At 37.8% G+C, this 20,458-nt stretch overlaps 1 protein-coding gene and 1 pseudogene across 5 annotated transcripts in view; one reads left to right on the top strand and one right to left on the bottom strand.

The window, feature by feature from the left end:
* ZNF529 (zinc finger protein 529) overlaps positions 1 to 20,458 on the bottom strand; it is a 40,791-nt gene that overhangs the window by 18,587 nt on the left and 1,746 nt on the right. For 3 of the 5 annotated variants that reach the window (XM_023582695.3, XM_058279349.1, XM_058279350.1), the window contains exon 2: positions 20,383 to 20,443. In XM_023582695.3, the coding sequence (XP_023438463.2) occupies positions 20,383 to 20,396 (14 nt within the window). In that variant the 5' untranslated portion in view covers positions 20,397 to 20,443. Of the gene's footprint in view, positions 1 to 3,895; positions 4,163 to 20,382; positions 20,444 to 20,458 lie in introns of all 5 variants that reach the window. The other 2 variants (XM_071209560.1, XM_071209561.1) reach the window with 1 other exon arrangement.
* LOC139436916 (leucine-rich repeat-containing protein 34-like) lies at positions 5,347 to 7,604 on the top strand (annotated as a pseudogene).

The following is a 20,458-nucleotide window of genomic DNA, read 5'->3' as shown; positions in this document are numbered from 1 at the left end:
AAACACCCCCTGTTCTTGCCTTCTTTACCCCCTGCCTGGAATAGCATGCAAGTAAACTTGGGCATTTTGTAATCTGTAATGTAGAATTGTAGTCTGTAAATCACCCCTCTTTATCTTTTTTCAGCCTCTTTCCTCTCTACCTGGGACCCATAATCTATTATTTTCTCCCATTTCTCCTCTCTATTCCTTAATAAATTATTAGCCTAACTAAACTGGCTTGCACTTAAAATTCATTTTTTATAGCTTACCCAAGAACCTAGAGAAAATCCAGCAACAATATGGGTAAAAAGCAGTTAAGAGGGAATAGAAAAACATAAAGTAAAATTGCAGACATACAGCCAACTATATCAATACTAATATTAAATGTGGATGGATTAAACAGTAGACTCAAAAGGGGGAGATTGTCAGACTGGACTTTTTTTTAAAAGTAGGATTAAAGAAACAAGATCCAACTTTATGCTATCTAGAGGAAATACACTTTATATTTAAAGATTCAAATAGAAAATAAGGGGATGGAAAAAGATGTATCAAGGAAAAGCAAGAGTAGTTTTAGTTCGTAGAAAAAACAATCAACATACATGAAAATAGTTCGACTGAGATCATTCAGACTGAGGAAAAGAAAGAAAAAATAATGAAAAAAAGTGAACAGAGCTGAAGAGACCTGTGGAGCACCATCAAGTATACTAGTATATGCATAATGGAAGTCCCTGAGGGAAAGGAAAGATAGAGAGGGACAGAAAGAATATTTGAAGGAAGAATGACCAAAAACTTCCCAGGATAAACAAAGAGATGAACACTGAGATACATTATAGTTAAGCTGCAGAAAGACAAAGATGACAGACTTTTGAAAACAGTAAAACAGAAGTGAATCCTCATGTACAAGAGATCTTGAATAAGATTAATAGCGAATTCATCTTCAGAAACCATGGAGGACAGAAGGCAGTGTGATGGTATGTTTCAAATGCTGAATGAAAAATACTGTCAACCAAGAATTCTATATCTGACCAAAAAAATCCTTCAAAAACAAAGGAGAAATAAAAACATTACCAGATAAAAACAACAATTGGCGAGTTCATCACCAGTGGTCCTGCCCTAGAAGAAAGAAGGAAGTCCTTCAGGCTGAAATGAAAAGGTACTGAAGTGTAACTCAAAGCTATATGATGATATAAAAAGCAAAGGTAAAGGTAGTTACATAGATAAATAGAAAGCCAGCATTATTACATTTTTGGTTTGTAAGTTCTCTTTTTTATTTCCTACATGAATTAAAAACAAATGCATAAAACAATAATTATAAATCTATGTTAATAGGCACACAATGTATAAAGAGGTAACTGTGACAGTAACAACATAAGGGGGGTGTAGAAGGAGGTGCAGAGGAGCAGAGTTTTTGTATTCTATTGAAGTTAAATTCGTATGTAATACAGAGTTGACTCAGCAGATCTGGAATATTTCCACACTGTCCATTCCAAAGAAAGGAAAGGCCCTTGATCAGTCACTGGCCCTTGGAATATCTTCCCTGGTAAGTATGTCTTTAGATACTTGGGGCCTTGGGGCACATCAGATAGTTCATGCTACAATGTAATTTATGGTGGAGGGTGTTGGCCTATAGTCTGCTCTCTGGAGAGGTTGGAAGCTAAGTAACTAAGGCCATTTACACAGACACTCCATAGCTATATGAACCAACTCCCATTAAAAAACCTTGGCCATCAATGCTCAGGTGAGCTTCCCTGTTGGACAATACTCCACACCTGTTCTCACATACTGTTGCTAAAGAATTAAGAACTGTCTGTCTGATACCACTAGGAAAGGATAACTGGAAGCTTGTCATGGACTCTTCTGGACTCTGTCCTATGGGACTTTTACCTTTGCTGATTTTAATCTGTATCCTATCACTGAAATAAACTGTAACTGTGAGTATAAAAACTGTTCTGTGTTCTGAGCCTTTCTAGCAAATCTTTTATTTATTTATTTATTTATTTATTTATTTATTTAATTCCCCCCCCTCCCCTGGTTGTCTGTTCTTGGTGTCTGTTTGCTGCGTCTTGTTTCTTTGTCCGCTTCTGTTGTCGTCAGCGGCACGGGAAGTGTGGGCGGCGCCATTCCTGGGCAGGCTGCTCTTTCTTTTCACGCTGGGCGGCTCTCCTCACGGGCGCACTCCTTGCGCGTGGGGCTCCCCCACGCGGGGGACACCCTTGCGTGGCACGGCACTCCCTGCGCGCATCAGCACTGCGCATGGCCAGCTCCACACGGGTCAAGGAGGCCCGGGGTTTGAACCACGGACCTCCCATATGGTAGACGGACGCCCTAACCACTGGGCCAAAGTCCGTTTCCCTCTAGCAAATCTTGAACCTAAAAGTGGTTTTAGGGATCCCCAAACACAGTTGGTATTAATTCAAACTAGTTTATTAAACTTTAAGATTAACTTAAATCCTGTTAACTGTTAACTGTAATCCTGAGGATAAATATTAAGAAAATAAATAACATAAAGAAGAGAAAAGAAATGAGACTGGAATAAAAGCTGTATACCACAAAAGAAGTGAATAATGAAGAAACTGAAAAACACAGAAAATACTGGACATATAGAGAACAAAAAGCAAAATAGCAGAAATAGTCCTTATCATTAATTACTCTAAATTTAAATGGATTTGAATCTCCAATTACAAGGCCATCCCAGGGTCCTCAGGATGGAAGAATAAAATATGGATTAGAATGGACTTACTGGTATTCTACTGTAGAATTATTCTGACTCTAGCAATGGAAGAAATTATATCATTGATATAGAGACAGTGGCCACGGGAGGTGCTGAAGGCAGGGAGAGGGAAAAAGAGGTGGGATATGGGGGCATTTTGGGGACTTGTCCTTGTCCTGAATGATATTGCAGGGACAGATGGAGGACATTATATATCCTGCCATAACCCACTGAACGGGCTACGAAAGAGTGTAAACTACAACATAAAGTATAATCCATGCTGTGTAGCAATACTCCAAAATGCACTCATCAAATGCAATGAATATACCACACTAATGAAAGAAGTTGTCGATATGGGAGGAATGGGGGTGTGGGGAGTGGGGTGTATGGGAACCTCTTATATTTTTTATTGTAATGTTTTGTGTGATTTATTTATCTTTAAAAAAAGATACTAAAAGTTTTTTTTAAGTCAAAAATAAATAAAAGGCAGAGGCTGGCAGAATGGATAAAAACCATGAACCAATAATATGATGTCTACAAGAGCTTCACTTTAGAACTAAAGACATGAATAGGTTGGAAATGACAGAAAGGAAAAATATATTCCTTATAAATGGTAACCAAAAGAGACCTGGGATGCCTACATTAATATCTGACAAAACAGAATTTAAGTAAAAAATTGTTATAAATATGAGAAAAGGAAATTATATATTGATGAAAAGGTGAACCCATCAAGAAGATATATAGCAATCTTGAAAACACAGTTAAAAAACAAAGTCCTAAAATATATGAAACAAATACTAACAGAATTAGGAAAAACAGTTCTAAAATAATAGTTCGGTGACTTCAAAACACCACTGTCAATAATGGAGAGAACAATTAGGCAAAAAATCAACTAGAAAATAGAGTGCTTGAACAATACAGTAAACCACTAGACCTCCCAGACATGTATAGAATACTCCACCCAACAACAGCAGAATATATATTTTCAAGCACACATGAATTATCCTCTAGGAGAGTCCATATGTAAGGCCACAAAACAAATATCAATAAATTTAAATAGATTAAAATCAAATTATCACCTCTGAATAAAAACAGATGTTCCAACAAAAACATGGGCGCACATGTTTACAGCAGAACTATTCACAATAGGGAAAAACAATCCAAATGTCCATCAACTGGTAAATGGATAAACAAAATGTGGTATACCTGTGCAATGCAATATAATTCAGCCATGAAAAGGAATGATGCAACATGGATGAACCTTGAAGACATTATGCTGAGTGAAAGAGGCCACACATAAAAGGCCACATATTGTATAATTCCATATATGTGAGGTATTACGAACAGGCAACACCATAAAGGTTGAAAGCAGATCAGTGGTTTCAAAAGGTCTGTGAGGGGAGCAGATGCAGCTCAAGCCGCTGAATGCCTGCCTTCCACATGGGATGTCCCAGGTTCAGTTCCCAGTGCCTCCTTAAAAAACAAAAACAAGCAAAACAATCAATAAAATCAACTCCGGGAAGCCAATGTAGCTCAGTGTTTGAGTACTGGCTTCCCACATACAAGGTCCTGGGTTCAATCCCAGGTCCCCAGTACCTAAAAATAAAAAATAAAAAAAGTCTGTGAAAAGGAGGGAATGGATTGGAGAGTGACTACTTTATGGGTAAAGGGTTTTCTATTGGAGTGATGAAAAATTTCTGGAACTAGATAATTTTGATGATACTTTAAGTACATGTGGATATACTTCATTCCAATGAATTTTACACTTTAAATGGATGATATAAAAATAGTGGACAGACATGAAGGGAGTAATAGACAAATAATAATACACTGAATTAAGGAAAAGCCATGGGGAAAGGAAAGATGGGATTGGATTACAGTGGAAAGGAATTATATAGGGAATAAAAATAATAGAGAAAAATCAATGAAACCAAAGTCTGATTCTTTGAAAAGATGAACAAAGTGAACAAACCTTTACCTAGTCTAGACTGACCAAGAGAGAAGACTCAAATTATTGGAATCATAAATTAAAGAGAGGATATTACTAGTGACTTTAATGAAATAAAAAATGATTGTAAAGTAATATTATGAATATTTGCATGCTATTAAATGAGAAAACTTAGATGAAATGGACAAATTGCTGAAACACACAAACCACCAATGTGACTCTGTAAGACATGGAAAATCTGAATAAAGTTCTAACAAGTAAACAGACTAAATGAGTAATTTAAAAATTACCCACAAAGGAAAGCCCAGGCCCAGGTGGTTTCACTGGTGAATTCAACCAAACACTTAGGAAGAATTAATACCAACTCTTCACAAACTCTTTAAAAAGTAAAAGGGGAAGGAATAGTCCTGACCTCTTTCAATGAGGCCAGGATTACCCTGATACCAAAGTCAGATAAAGGCATCAAAAGAAAAGGAAACTATAGACCTATATCCCTTATGAATATGGACACTAAATCCTCTGCAAAATACTAGCAAACCAAGTTGAGCAACATTTAAAAATAATTATACACCGTGACCAAATGGGATTTTCTTTGGAAAGCAAGATTGGTTAAACACCCCAGAATTAATTAATTTAATAACCACAACAATATACTAAAGAGCAAAACCACATGATCATCTTAATTGGTACAGAAAAAGCATTCGGGAACATGCAGGTGGCTGGGTGATGGAAGTCTGGAAGGGGGGGGCTGTGGGAGGGGGGAATGGGGGGGTATTGCCATGGCAACCCTGCCATCTGGCTGGCTGGCTGGGTGAGGTAGAACATGTGGAGCACTCCCTCCCCTACGCCTGAGCTCACTCCAGCCTGGGCCTTGGTCCTCACTCTGACCCTGGCCTTGGCCAAAGAGCTAGAAGAATACGATCCTGAAGTACCTAAGAATGACTGGAAAAAAGATTGAAAATAACAATGGAATGGTTTTTGCTGCAATGCTACAAGTTAATTTATCCCTAGAGAAATTAGATCTGGGAGCCTGTGATCTTGGAATGCAAAGTGTTATAGCATTTGCTACAGTATTAACTCAAAATCAAGCAATTAGGGGAATAAACCTAAACTGTCCTATATTGTACAGTGAACAGGAAGAGTTCACAGTCCATACAGGCCACATGTTAAAAGAAAATCACTTCCTTATTGAACTACACATGTGTAAGCATGATATAAAAAATTATGCTATGAAACAGTTATTGATGCACTATATGTGAACACTAGCCTACAGTACCTGGATGTCAGCTGCAAAAAAATAACTCACGATTGAATGGTTTGGCTGATGTACTGAAAAGCAATACTACCTTGGAAGTAACAGATCTTTCTTTTAACAGAATAGAAAACAAAGGAGTAAACTATCTCCAGTGAAAGTCTTTCTTCACATAATGGGACTCCTAAAGTGTTATCAGCAGTTAATAACAATATAGAGGGAGAAGGACTTGTTGCACTTGTACAATCAATGAAGACAAATCCCACACTCACTAACGTCTACATTTGGGGAAACATTTGATGAGGCTGCATGAGTGCATATTCAGACTAAATTCAAATGGACCATTTACAACCAGACAATACAGATGTGGAGCCATTACTGGTGGATGACCATGTATATCTTGCAGAAGTCTCCAATGGACTTCATTTTTTAATTTTTAATTTTTTAAAGATTTATTTATTTCTCACCCCGCCCTAGTTAGTTGTCTATTTGCTGCGTGTTCTTCTTTGTCCGCTTCTGTTGTTGTCAGCAGCATAGGAATCTGTGTTTCTTTTTTTTGCTGCATCATCTTAGGGTGTCAGTTCCCTGTGTGTGTGTGGCGCCATTCCTGGGCAGGCTGCACTTTCTTTCGCACTGGGCGGCTCTCCTTATGGGGTGCACTCCTTGCACGTGGGGCTCCCCTACGTGGGGGACACCCGTGTAGCACGGCACTCCTTGCGCACATCAGCGCTGCGCATGGGCCAGCCCCACACGGGTCAGGGAGGCCTAGGGTTTGAACTGCGGACCTCCCATGTGGTAGACAGACGCCCTAACCACTGGGCTAAGTCCGCCGCCTAAAAATGGACTTTAAAACACATTATAATTGGACACCAACTTAGGGAGAAGCTTATGGCCACTCATCTAATGCAGGTTTTGCCCTTGTACCTGTAGGTACCTATGAAAAAGAAGTTCTAAAATAATTTCCAGATATTTGTCTTATTACTTTCATAGTCCACAGTCATCAATATTTTATTGCCCACTAAATTCATTTTCTTTCGTAAATTAGAACAAGTTATTTTTGTCAAATGTGTAAAAGATATGACTATATTGCACTTTGTATAATTGTACACTGTGTAAAACTAAGTTGTGTAAGAAGAAATTTTACGAAGTAGAGACTAAAATTTTAACTCTGGAAAAAGAGGCCAAGGAAAAAGCCTAATTTATTTTTATAATGAAAATATAACCAAGTAGAGAAAGAGCACAAAAGAAAAGGTCACTACAGGTATCTTAACTCAAAATTGTTATGAAGTAGAAAAAAGGTTTCAGGTGGCAAATTTCCAGTGAATTTCAAGAGGTTTCAAAGCTTCAAAGTTGAGAAAGTATTCTATATATCTTATTTTGTGTGTTATACACAAGTGTTAATAAGTTTACAAATGAGTTTCATAAATATAGGTGAAACATATATATATATACTTTTCCAAACAAGTCAGTGCTACCAGTCAATTTTTGGTTAAACAGAAATTAGTCTAGCTCTCTGCTGGAACATGACAGTAACATTCTTTCTTAAAGATTTATTTATTTATTTGTTCGTTTGTTTATTTATTTATTTTTCCCCCTTCCTCTCCTCCCACCCTGCTGTTTTTGCTGTCCATGTCCATTTGCTGTATGATCTCTATATCCATTTCTCATTTTTTCTCCTCTAGGATTCACCAGGATTTGATCCTGGAGACCTCTGATGTGGAGAGAGGTTTCCTGTCACCTCAGTTCCCGGTCTCTGCTGTGCTTCAGCTAGACTCGCCCCTTGTCTCTCTTTTTTTTTTTTAAGATTTATTTTATTTATTTCTCTCCCCTTCTCCCCTTCCCCCATTGTCTGCTCTCTGTGTCCATTTGCTGCGTGTTCTTCTGCACCGCTTGTATTATCAGGCGGCACTGGGAAACTGCCTCTCTTTTTTTGTTGCGTCATCTTGCTGCATCACCTCTCCGTGTGTGTGGTGTCACTCCTGGGCAGGCTGCGTTTTTTTCACATGGGGCAGCTGCACCAGACTTCTCTTGGATACTGTTAAGTTGCTATATCTTTTTCTATTCTTTTACTTTCAATCTCTCTGAGTCCTTCTGTTTTAAATGGTTTTTTTGTAAACACTGAATGGTTGGCATTTGTTTTTATTCAACTTGACAATGTTTGTTTTTAATATGGAGTGTTTAGTACTTTTATCTTTAAAATAGTTACATTTTGTCCCATCTATACAATGTTCCCTCTTCTCCTTTCTTGACTTCTTTTGGATTAATCAAGTGTTATTATTCTATTTTTTTCTCCATTACTAAATTTTCTGTTATACATCCTCATATTATTTTTTTAGTGATTATGCTAAGGCATGCATTCTCAACATGGGCGATATTGCCCTCAATGGAGTGAAAAATGTGCAACCTGCCCAGGAGTGGCACCGCACACATGGGGAGCTGACGCAGCAAGATGATGCTGACAGGCCGCAGACTTGGCCCAGTGGATAGGGCATCCGTCTACCACATGGGAGGTCCGCGGTTCAAACCCCAGGCCTCCTTGACCCGTGTGGAGCTGGCCCATGAGTAATGCTGATGCGCGCAAGGAGTGCCCTGCCATACAGTGGTGTCCCCCGTGTAGGGGAGCTCCACACGCAAGGAGTGCGCCCCGTAAGGAGAGTCGCCCAGCGTGAAAGAAAGTGCAGCCTGCCTAAGAATGGCGCCCACACGGAGAGCTGACACAACAAGATGATGCAACAAAAAGAAACACAGATTCCTGTGCTGCTGACAACAACAGAATCGGACAAAGAAGACACAGCAAATAGACACAGAGAACAGACAACTGGGGTAGGGGGTGGGGGGTGGGAGGTAGGGGGTGGGAGGGAGAGAAATGAATAAATAAATCTTAGAAAAAAAAAAAGATGACCCTGGCAAGCATGCAAGCGGATATAGGAGAACACACAGCAAATGGACACAGAGAGCAGACAACAGGGGGAGGGGGGGAGAAGGGGAAGAGAAATAAATAAAAAATAAATCTAAAAAAAAAAAGAAACACTGGGTGAGCATGAAGAACAATTTGAAAATTTGAAAGCCTGCAAAAAAAAGTAACAGAGCTTATGGGAATGAGCAATGGATAAGATTAAAAATACATTAGAGAGAAGTTGGTGTAGTTCAGTGGTTTGAGCACCCGCTTCCCTTGTAGGAGGTCCCAGGTTCAATCCCTGGTACCTCCTAAAAAAATATATGTATATATGTATGATAGGAGAACAGAAAGAGAAAGGAATGGAAAAAGTGGAATAGGGAATTGAATGACAATGCAAAACGCACAAAAATAAGCATTTTTAGTTTCCTAGAAGGGGAAGAGACTGGAAAAGGGGCAGAAAGAATATTTGAGGAAATAATGACTGAAAATTTCCCTCCCATATGAAACACATAAATATCAATATCCAAAAAGGCCAATGCACCCCAAACAGAATAAATTCAAACAGACCTAATACAAAACACCTACTATTCAGAAGGACAAATACCAGAGAAGAAAGGATTCTGAAAGCAGCAAGAGAAAAGAAATGCATCACCTACAAGGGAACCTCAATAAGATTAAGTGTTGATCTCTCATCAGAAACCATGGAGTGGCAGCGGACTTGGCCCAGTGGTTAGGGCGTCTGTCTACCACATGGGAGGTTCGCGGTTCAAACCCGGGGCCTCCTTGACCCGTGTGGGGCTGGCCCATGCGCGGTGCTGATGCGCACAGGGAGTGCCCTGCCATGCAGGGGTGTCCCCCACATGGGGGAGCTCCATGTGCAGGGGGTGCACCCCATGGGGAGGGCCGCCCAGCGTGAGGGAGAGTGCAGCCTGCCCAGGGGTGGTGCCGCACACGCGGAGAACTGACATGGCAAGATGACACAACAAAAAGAAACACAGATTCCTGTGCTACTGAGAGCAACAGAAGCGGACAAAGAAGATGCAGCAGATGGACACAGAGAACAGACAACTGGGGTGGGGGGGGAGGGAGATAAATAAATAAATAAATCTTTAAAAAAAAAAAGAAACCATGGAGTGAAAAGAAAGTGGTATGAGGTACTTAAGGTACTGAAAGAGAAAAACTGCCAGCCAATAATTCTTTATCTGGCAAAACTGTCCTTTAAAAATGAGGGTGAGTTTAAAGTCTTCATAGACAAACAAAAACTGAGAAGGTATATTATCAAAAGACCAGATTTACAAGAGATATTAAAGGGAGTTCTACAACCTGAAAGAAAAAAACAAGGGCAAGAGACTTGGAGAAGAGTGTAGAAATGAATATTATTAGTAAGGATAACTTAAAGGGTAAAAAGTCAGACAATAGTAAGATATGACAATGGGAAGTCAAAGGATAAAATGGATGAAGTAAGTAATGCCTTTACACTAATAGCCCTGAACATTAATAGATTGAATCCCCCAATCAAAAGACACAGACTGACAGAATGTATAAAAACATATAATCCATTTACATGCTGTCTACAAGAACTCACCTCAGACATAAGGAAAAACCAGGTTGAAAGTGAAAGGTAAGAAAAAGATATTCCGCATAAATAGCAATCAAACAATATCTGGAGTAGCGATACTAGTATCAGACAAAATGTATTTTAAATGAGAAACTGTTTTAAGAGATGAAGAAAGTCATACACTAATAAAAGGGTAAATACAATAAGAAGAAATAACTGTAATAAATATTTATGCACCTAACCTGGGTACCTCAAGGTACATGAGGCACACACTGGCTAAACTGAAGAGAGAAGTAGACCTCTCTACAATAATAGTTGGGGACATCAATACACCACTCTTAGCATTGGCTAGAACATCTGGACAGACAACTGGCATAAAGTGAGTACATGATTGTTGCAACTTCTGTCATAAAAAATATATTTAAAAAATAATAATAGGGTGGGTTGGGGGGAAAACACAGCAAATGTAAGATAAGGACTATGATTAGTAGTAAGATTTTGACAATATTCTTTCATAATTTGTAACAAATGTCTCACAACAATGCAAGGTGTTGGTGGAGGGTTGATGTATGGGAACCCTGTATGATGTTATGCATGTTTACTTTGTAAGTTCACAACTTTTACTATACACTTAATTGTTTGTGTATGTTCATATATAAATGATATAAAGATAATAATAGGGTTGGTTGGGGGAGAATACTTTGGTTAGTTGTAATATTTTGACAATGCTCTTTAATCATTAGTTAAAAAGGTTTAACAACAATGCAAGTTATTGGTGGTAGGGTGAGTTATAAGAGTCTTGTATGATGTTATATATGTTTGTTTTGTAAGTTCACAACTATTATTATATACTTATTGTTTATGTATGAGTGATATACTTCAATAATTATTTTTTTTTTAAAAAGAGAGACATATTAACCAATTGAATCAAATTGAGAATCCAGAAATAGGCCCTCACATGACTATGAGGGCCTATAGTCAAGTGATTTTTTTACAAGGCTGTCAAGCCTACACAGCTGGGCCAGAACAGTCTATTCAAGAAGAGACCTGGATATCCATATTCAACAGAAAGAAAGAGGATCCCTATCTCACACCTTATATAAAAATTAACTCAAAAGGGTTCAAGGACCTAAATATAAAAGCTACAACCATAAAACTTCTAGAAGAAAATGTATGCAAACATCTTCAAGATATCCTAGTAGGCAGTAATTTCTTAAACCTTATACCCAAAGCATGAGCAACAGAAAAAAAAAATAGATAAATGGGACCTCCTCAAATTTAACACTTTTGTTCTTCAAAAGATTTTGTCAAGACAGTAAAAATGCAGCCTACTCAATGGAAGAAAATATTTGGAAACCACATATCCAACAAGGGTTTGATATCCATGTTATATAAAGAGATCATACAACTCAACAATAAAAAGACAAGCAACCCAATTTAAAAATAGGCAAAAGACTTGAATAGACATTGCTCCAAAGAGGAAATAAAACTTGCCAAAAAGCACATGAAAAAAAACCAACATCCAATATCCCTAGTTATTGAGGGGGGTGGGGGGTATATGGGGACCTCATATTTTTTTAATGTAACATTAAAAAAAATTATAAAGACAAAAAAATATCACTAGCTAACAGGGAAATACAGATCAAAACTATGAGATACTATTTTACACCTTATAGAATGGTCATCATAAAAAAATCAGAAAACTACTAGTGCTGGATAGGATGTGGAGAAATAAGAACACTTCTTCACTTTTGGTGGGAATATAGAATGGTGCAGCCTCTGTGGAAGACAGTTTGGCAGTACCTTGAGAAGCTGAATATAGAACTGCCATATAATCCAGAAATCCCATTACCTGGAATACATTCAGAAGAACTGAAAGCAAGGATGTGAACTGACATTTGCATACCAATGTTCACGGGAGTACTATTCGCAATTGCTAAAATATAATACCAGTCCAAGTGTCCATCAACTGAGGAATGGCTAAACAAAATGTGGTATATACATAATACGGAATACTATTCAGCTACAAGAAGAAACAAAATTATGATGCATGTGACAACATGGATGAACCTTGAGGCTATTATGTTGAGTGAAATAAAGCCAGACACAAAAGGACAAATATGGTATGGTTTCACTAATATGAACTAAACATGATGAGTAAAGTCACAGAGGTGAACTCTAGAGGATAAGTTACTAGGAAATAGAATGTGGGTTGAGAATGGAAGCTGGTGCTCAATGTATATAGAATTTTTAGTAAGGTTTACTATAACCCTATTCATTTTTTGGAAATGAAAAGAGTTTATGGTAACACATTATAGTGAGTATAACTAACATTGCTGATTTATAAATGAGATTATGGCTGAAAGGGGTAGTTGGTGAATGTCAATGCCAATTAAAAGGAAATCAGAGAATAATCTAGGGTATATATAACAGAGGGATTTCAGTGGTGGATGAGATTGTGGTTAATAACATAAGAAGGTTCTCCTTTTACATAGTGTTAAGAAAATGGCGATACACGGGAAAATTTACAACTAATGTAACTTATGAAATACAGTTAACAGAAATATTGTAATATTTTTGCAGCAATGGCAAAGAAATTATATAAATTCTAAGAGAAAACTATAGGTACTTATAGGAAGTTTAGGATTTTTCCTTTTGGAGTAATGAAAACATTCTAGACTGAGATGATGACAGCACAACTCTGTAATGAAAATGAGAGCCACTGAGTATACAATCTGAATGGATTGTATAAAACATGGGGCTGTATAACAGAGAATGCAGTAGTGGAGTTGCATTCTCTGTGTTATACGTGGAGTGTGGTTAACAAGACAAATATGGGAACATTATCTCGTGAACTATAACAAATGTATAAACTAAAATAGGGTGATAATAATCAGGTGGGTTGGGGGAAAAATACACCAAATGTAAGATATAGGCTATAGTTAGCAGCAATATTTTGATATTGCTATTTCATTGTTTGTAACAAATGTTTCACACAATGCAAGATGCTGTTGGTGGGTGATATATGGGAGCCCAGTATGATGATATGTATGTTTGTTTTGTAAGTTCACAACTTTCACTATACACTTGTTGCTTATGCATATGTTCATGTATAAATTACATACTTCAATAAAATTTCATTAAAAAAATACATGCTATGACCTAGCATTTCCACTCTTGAGCATAAGCCCAATAAAATGTTTCTATCATCAAAATATATGTAAATGAGCAATTTTAGCTACATTTTTTATAATTTCCCCAAAATGTTAACTAATGTAAGTTGAGGGAAATAATATCAGCTACATTCCTATAATTGAAGACTACTTAACAATAACTGAACAAATAGTAAATGATTCTCACAAATCTGACATTGAGCAAAAGAAACCTGATGAAAACATTTGTAACATAAGATTCCATTTCATATGAATTTCAAAGCCAGCTAAAATTAATTTATTGTAATAGTGGGTACTTTTGTTGTGGGGGGAGGGATGGGATAATGGCGCAGGAAGCAGGAGGAACATTCCTGAGTGTCGGATATATCCTGTATCTTGATCTGAATGGTAATTACATAGATAGGTATACATATATGCTAAAAAATACTGAGCTATACAGTAAGGTTCGTGTGGTTTACTTCAGGTTATACTTCAATTAAAAAAATAAAAATGAAAACACAAAGGTAAGTGGCAGAGGTGAGTTTTGAGTATATAATCCTTGTGGCAATTTGATACTTATGAATTCTAAAAAGAGTTATTGATTATTTTTGTAAGCTGGTCTGTTTCTCTAGGTGTGATATACTTTGTTATTAGATTCAGCTGAGACGTCTGATTAACCCATGTTAAGATTGGGGCTTTGATTCAACCAAGTCATTAAAGTACGACTCAACGTTGAGTCCCAGCCCCCTTGGGCTCATAAAACAGACCCTAATAAGGAAGTAGACACACAGAGAAGAACACAGAGGAATAGAGAGCATTCCACAGACATGGTAAAAGCCCTAGGAAGAGAAATGAGCCTGATAGTTTACAGCTGAAGAGAAGAGAGCAGCTGACAGCAAAAAAGAAACAGGCCAGGGAAGAGAGAGCCTTATGCCAGCCTACAGCTGAGATCAGGAGAAGCTGGACCACAGAGTCTGAAGAGGAAGAGGAAGGCTGAACCCTCACAGAGACTGGCAGTCATCTTACTCCAACACGTGGCAACAGACTGTAGTGAGGGAAGTAACGTAACTCTTTATGGCCTTGTGACTGTAAGCTTTTACTCCAAATAAATACCCTTATAAAAGCCAACAGATTTCTGGTACTTTGCATCGGCAGCCCTATGGCTGACTAATACATTCCTCTAACCACCTCAGGTCTTGCCTCTGTGACTCAGAATTTCTTCATTATGGTATGACACCTGAAGATAGGGAATTTGCTAAAAAATTAGAAATAATCTATAATCTGCCAAAAGATACTGAAGCATACTACTAATGAAGGAGATGCATGATAAAGCAACAATGAAATACCATTTTATATTTATTTGATTGATATTTAAAATACTGAAAATATATTAGTTAGATTGTGGAGAAATAGACATATTTTACACTGGTACAAAACCAAATGGGATATTTAAAAGACTGTATCAGTAGAAGTTAACTCTGTGTCTCAACAATAAGAATGCATGGATTCTGGCCAAAGAAAATAACTGAACATATATACAAAGATGTATACAGGGGTGTGTAGAAAGACATTATTTATCACAGCCACGAACTAAAAAGAACCTAAGTGTCCTTCAAGTAGTAAATCTATACAATGGAAAAAATTGTAGCCAGTGAAAAACAATAGCATAAGAACATATTCACCACCTATTGTAGGATGGAAGGTAGGTATGGCAATTTGAGATTATTTATGAATCCCAAAAAGAGAAAGATTATTATTTGTAAACTAATCTATTCCTATGGGTGTGATGCCCTTTGATTACATTAAATTCAGCTGAGACATCTTTGATTAAATTACCTGTTAAGATTAGGCTTTTTGATTGACTATGTCAGAGGGCATGACTCAGGTTGAGTCCCTGCTCCCTTGCTGGGTCTGATATCAAGGGACACTCACTCAAGAAGACACATGGGAAGAGAGAGCTCTGTCATTTTTGATCCTGGGGCCCCAGGGAGAGATGACCCAATCGCCTAAGAGTTTGTAGCTGACCTTGGGAAAAGAACAGAACAGAATAGCTGAGACTAATATAGAAGGCCTGGAAAGAAACGAGCCCTATTCCAGGAGAGAGAGGACTGGAAGCCTGGAAGGGAAGGAGAGACCGGCACAGATCAGCTACCATCTTGCTTCAACACATGGCAACTGACTCTGGTGAGAAAGCAACCTTGAACTGGACTTTTTATGGCCTTGTAACTGTAAGCTTTTACCCCAAATAAATAACCTTTATAAAAGCCAACAGATTTCTGGTACTTTGCACTGGCACCCCTTTGGCAAACAAATACAGTAGGTTCAACAACAATGCATGATTGTGATCCAATTTACCAAGGAAAAAATGCATATATATTCCTATATGCAAGTGATCACTCATAGAGGGACTGGTGACAGCATGTGGAATGAAATATTCACACTAGTTGTTTCTAAGTAGAGGAATAATAAATAACCTTGACCTTTTATCCTTTTCTGTAATTTCTAATTTTTTAAAATGAAAACAAAACAAAAACAGTAGAGCTAATCTCTCCCTTTTAATAGTAGTACAAGTAATAAAAGGAGATGTATGTGCAATAATGTGATGGGGAAGTATCTGAGAAATCAGAATGAAGGGGTTTACAGGCCTATAGCCTTTCAATCGAGTGTCTTACACAATACCTTAAAGGTTTCCAAGTCTTGAGATTTGCGTTTTTATATGCAATGGCTTCTACCTTATTGGTTGTTCTCCACTCACCTGGACAGAGCCCACTTGTCACTTCTCTCTGCACCAATCTTTGCTCTAATATTTCATACGACTTGAAAGTTGAAAGACTTGATATAGGCAAAGAAGTGGGACTTTGGCTGCTGTGGCTATGCAAAAATTCAGACCAGCACCTTGGTCACCAGAGCAGATGCGAGTATAAAAAGTGCTAAGGGAACCTAAGACAGTTATCTGGAGGTTCAGGATATTAAGCTACACATAATGCAGAAAAGCTGCTCATTTCAAAATTTGTGAATCTCAAACCAGTACTACACAAATTCAGGCAAGCACTTCAAAATTTTAAAGTCACAGTAAAGGAAGCTAGAAATTTCAAAGGGAAAGTTTTGAATTAGAGAAGGGAAAATAGATATTTCTAAACAGTGAGATACTAGTAATGGGTTAAATAAACTATTTAGGTCCACACTACAACCAGGGTTAGTCCATCTGAGTGGGCAGAGAAATGTGGCATGATATGTGATAGAAAACAATGACACGTTCCTGAATGATCCTATCTCCTTAAATGACAAAGTCCTAAGAGGGTAAGGTGGTCAAGATATGGAAGCTGAACCACAAGTAGATGGAATTCCTCAGGCAGTGACCAGCTTTCTGACTCCAGCAAGAGTTTAAATAGTTAAAGCAATTATGAAATGAATACTATGGTAGACATTAAATCTGTCAAAAATAGTTATGAATATAGAAAATATTCAAGACATTATAAGCAGAAAAGTCAGGGAACAAAACAGGATGTATGGGGAAATGGATGTGAATCAAGTGCTAGAGCTTCTGCCTACCATATGGGAGGACCTGGGTTTGATCTCTGGGGCCTCCTGATGAAAAAGAAGAGAAAATGTGCCTGCATGGAAAGCCAGTGCCAGCACCAAGGGCCTGCATGGTGAGCCAGTGCCTGCACGAGTGCCCACGCAAGTGCCTGTGTGGTGAGCCAGTGCCTGTGCAAGTGAGCCATGCAGCAAGATGATGATGCATCAAAAGAGAGACAAGGGGAGAGTCAAGGTGAAGCAAAGCAGAGACCAGGAACTGAGATGGCGCAATTAACAGGGAACCTCTCTCCCCATCAGAGGTCTCCAGGATTGAATCCTGGTGAATCCTAGAGAAGAGAAAATGAGAAGACAAGACAACACAGACAGAAAAAAAAACCCCAAAAAACAGCAGGGTGGGAGAAGGGGAAAGGGGAAAAATAAGCAAATCTTTTTTAAAAAAAGGATGTATGATACCAATATGTCTGTAAAATATATGTGTATATATATATAAAAAAAGGTAGAAAAGTGTCTAGAAATCTATGCTCTAGTATAATTGATTTTCTATGGTTTCAGTGTACTATAGAACATAGAAACTAACTTCTATAGAGTGTTTGTATTCTATAATTAAGACTATTTCTAAATTTGACAACAGCCATGGATTAAGAAGAAATATATAACTTCTAATTAATTAAAACTGCCCCTACTAGGAAGTGGGTGTGGCTCAACCAATTGGGTTCCCATCTACCATATGGGAGACCCTGGGTTCGCTTCCCAGGGCCTCCTTATGAAGGCAAGCTGGCCCGCGCTTGCAGAAAGCTGATGGCCCGCACCTGTGGAGAGCAGGCAGCGCAAGATGACACAACAAAGAGAGATAAGCAGACACAGAAGAACGTGCCGCAAATGAACATAGAGAGCAAACAGCAAGCAAGTGGCAAGGTGGGGGGGGGGATAAATAAAATAAATCTTAAAAAAAAATTGCCCCTACTAACTTGTGAACATTCTTTCACTGTATCTCATCAACGAAATAAGGCACTTTCACTTTTCTCATACCAGAACTAACACACTTCAGGTAGTTGGCGTTTCTAGACTAAGTAAGAAAATGTGTGTAAGGTAGGCAGAATTATGTTTGGCACAAAGTACATGCTTATTATATATGGCTTTATCCCTTCATTTTACCATTCAATAACCAATTAAAATATAGTTTTAGATACATTCTTGCAAAATTGCTGACAAATGCTATCTTAGTAAATTGGACTCAGACAATATTACCAATTTTGAGTGGTTTCCTATACACAAATATTATATAATATTACATCTTAATCATTTCTTTTTTTGACTAACTTTATACTTTTTCTTATTTGCCTATTATATATCACATGTATATAATGTGATTAATTTAACTTTTCCCATATTACAAGAAACTATTTGCAGAAGATCATTTTAAAGGTCATTCACAGGTATCAGTCTTTAGTGGGTCAAAAATTTTTAAGCTTATGTAGCTTTTAGGTAACATCATAAAGTTACATTCTTCCAAGAAAAGTATACCTTATGAAATATATAGAAAAATTTTGCATACAATTTCAGAGATTTTTGGCCCTCTGGGAGCCCCAAAATAGAGTCAAATTGCCTTAGGTTAAGGATTCCTACACTAGGATTTGCAAATATGGCTATTTAAAATTCCTTTTAAGTGCACATTAAAATTAGCCTTATATTTTCATTGCTCTTGATGTATAGAAAATTTATGGGGAACACTTAGATCTTTACATAATAACAGTACCTTTTTTCCCCTTGAGGACTTATTAAGTGCCAGGCCCTTATTAAATGTTCTAGGACTTTGCCCATATTAATGTAGCCAATCCTCATAAAAACCTAAGGAAATGATATGATTATTATCTTTATTTTATAACAAGAAACTGTAAAACAGAAAGTTTGGTAACACTGACCCTTTGAAATGTGACCAATGTGACCAAGGAACTGAATTTGTAATTTAATTTGAATTTAAAAATAAAAGCAAAATAAAATGACTTTCTATTAAACATACCTTTTTGTTTTAATAGGACTACATTTCACTTTAACCGTTGAAAATTTTGTGTCCAAATTTAAAATCAGTATAAGCATCACATTTTGAAAACTTAGTATGAAAATATGAATGTAAAATATCTCATTAGCATTTTTATATTATTGCATGCTGAAAAAACATTTTGGACATATTGGTTTAATTAAAATCCTTTTTTTTTTTTTTAAAGATTTATTTTTATTTCTTTAATTCCCCTCCCCTCCCCAGGTTGTCTATTTTCTGTGTCTTTTTGCTGCGTCTTTGTTTCTTTGTCCGCTTCTGTTGTCGTCAGCGCACGGGAAGTGTGGGCGGCGCCATTCCTGGGCAGGCTGCTCCCTCCTTCGCGCTGGGCAGCTCTCTTTACAGGTGCACTCCTTGCGCGTGGGGCTCCCCTACGCGGGGGACACCTCTGTGTGGCACGGCACTCCTTGCGCGCATCAGCACTGCGCATGGGCCAGCTCCACATGGGTCAAGGAGGCCCGGGGCTTGAACCGCAGACCTCCCATGTGGTAGACGGACGCCCTAACCACTGGGCCAAGTCCGTTTCCCTAAAATCCATTTTATCTGTTCTTTTTTACTTTTTACCATGTGGTTAGGAGAAATTTAAAAACTATACATGAGGCTTGCTTTACATTTATATTGGGCAGTGCTGCTCTAGACTCAAATACCACACTGCCTCTCACAACCAAACCAATATGTGGTCTGAAAGTCAATGCCAAATTTCAAACAAGATTACTTCATTCTCTGGAAAAACTCCCTATCCTGGCCCTTGTTGACACAGTCCTCTCTACACAAATCTCTGATCAGATTCTTACTCCTAAATGCCTCCAAAATGGTCTTTGTCACATACTGATTGAAGTGTTCCCCATAAATTTTCTATACATCTCCTACCTAGCTTTGTTTGAAAATCACGTCAGTGAATGGGATCATAGATATGTGGTGTGTTAGTCAACCTAATCTCCTCCTTAATAAGTCACATTCTAAATTAAACCTCTAAGTTATTCTTCAAGAGATTTATTTCTATACCATCAGAAATTTTTTGGGGGTGGGGGAAGAACACATGGAGTAATTGAATGTTTTATCCAATAAGTGTGTCAATATTAACTGGACAGAAGGGCATTTGGAAAGGCAATGGAGAAGGGTACCCATACCTATAGTACCTTTATTCATTGGGAAGGTAAGGTCTGGGGACCAGTTAAATGGATATGTCACAATTGGGAAGGGTAATTTAGGAAAAAGAAAGCAAATATTCCATGTTCTATAAAAGAGAAAATGTATTTGGCAGAACAAAGAGAAAACACAAACAGACCTTGAATTTGCCATTTAATAAGTAGAGATGCTCTTCTCTTCAGGAGCCTTCTCTTGCAGAACTATGGGATCAAGGA

The sequence above is a fragment of the Dasypus novemcinctus genome, chromosome 18 (genome assembly GCF_030445035.2).
Source record: "Dasypus novemcinctus isolate mDasNov1 chromosome 18, mDasNov1.1.hap2, whole genome shotgun sequence".
Taxonomy (NCBI): domain Eukaryota; kingdom Metazoa; phylum Chordata; class Mammalia; order Cingulata; family Dasypodidae; genus Dasypus; species Dasypus novemcinctus.
Note: the sequence above shows the minus strand (reverse complement) of the source record. Positions and strands in the feature narration are given on the sequence as shown.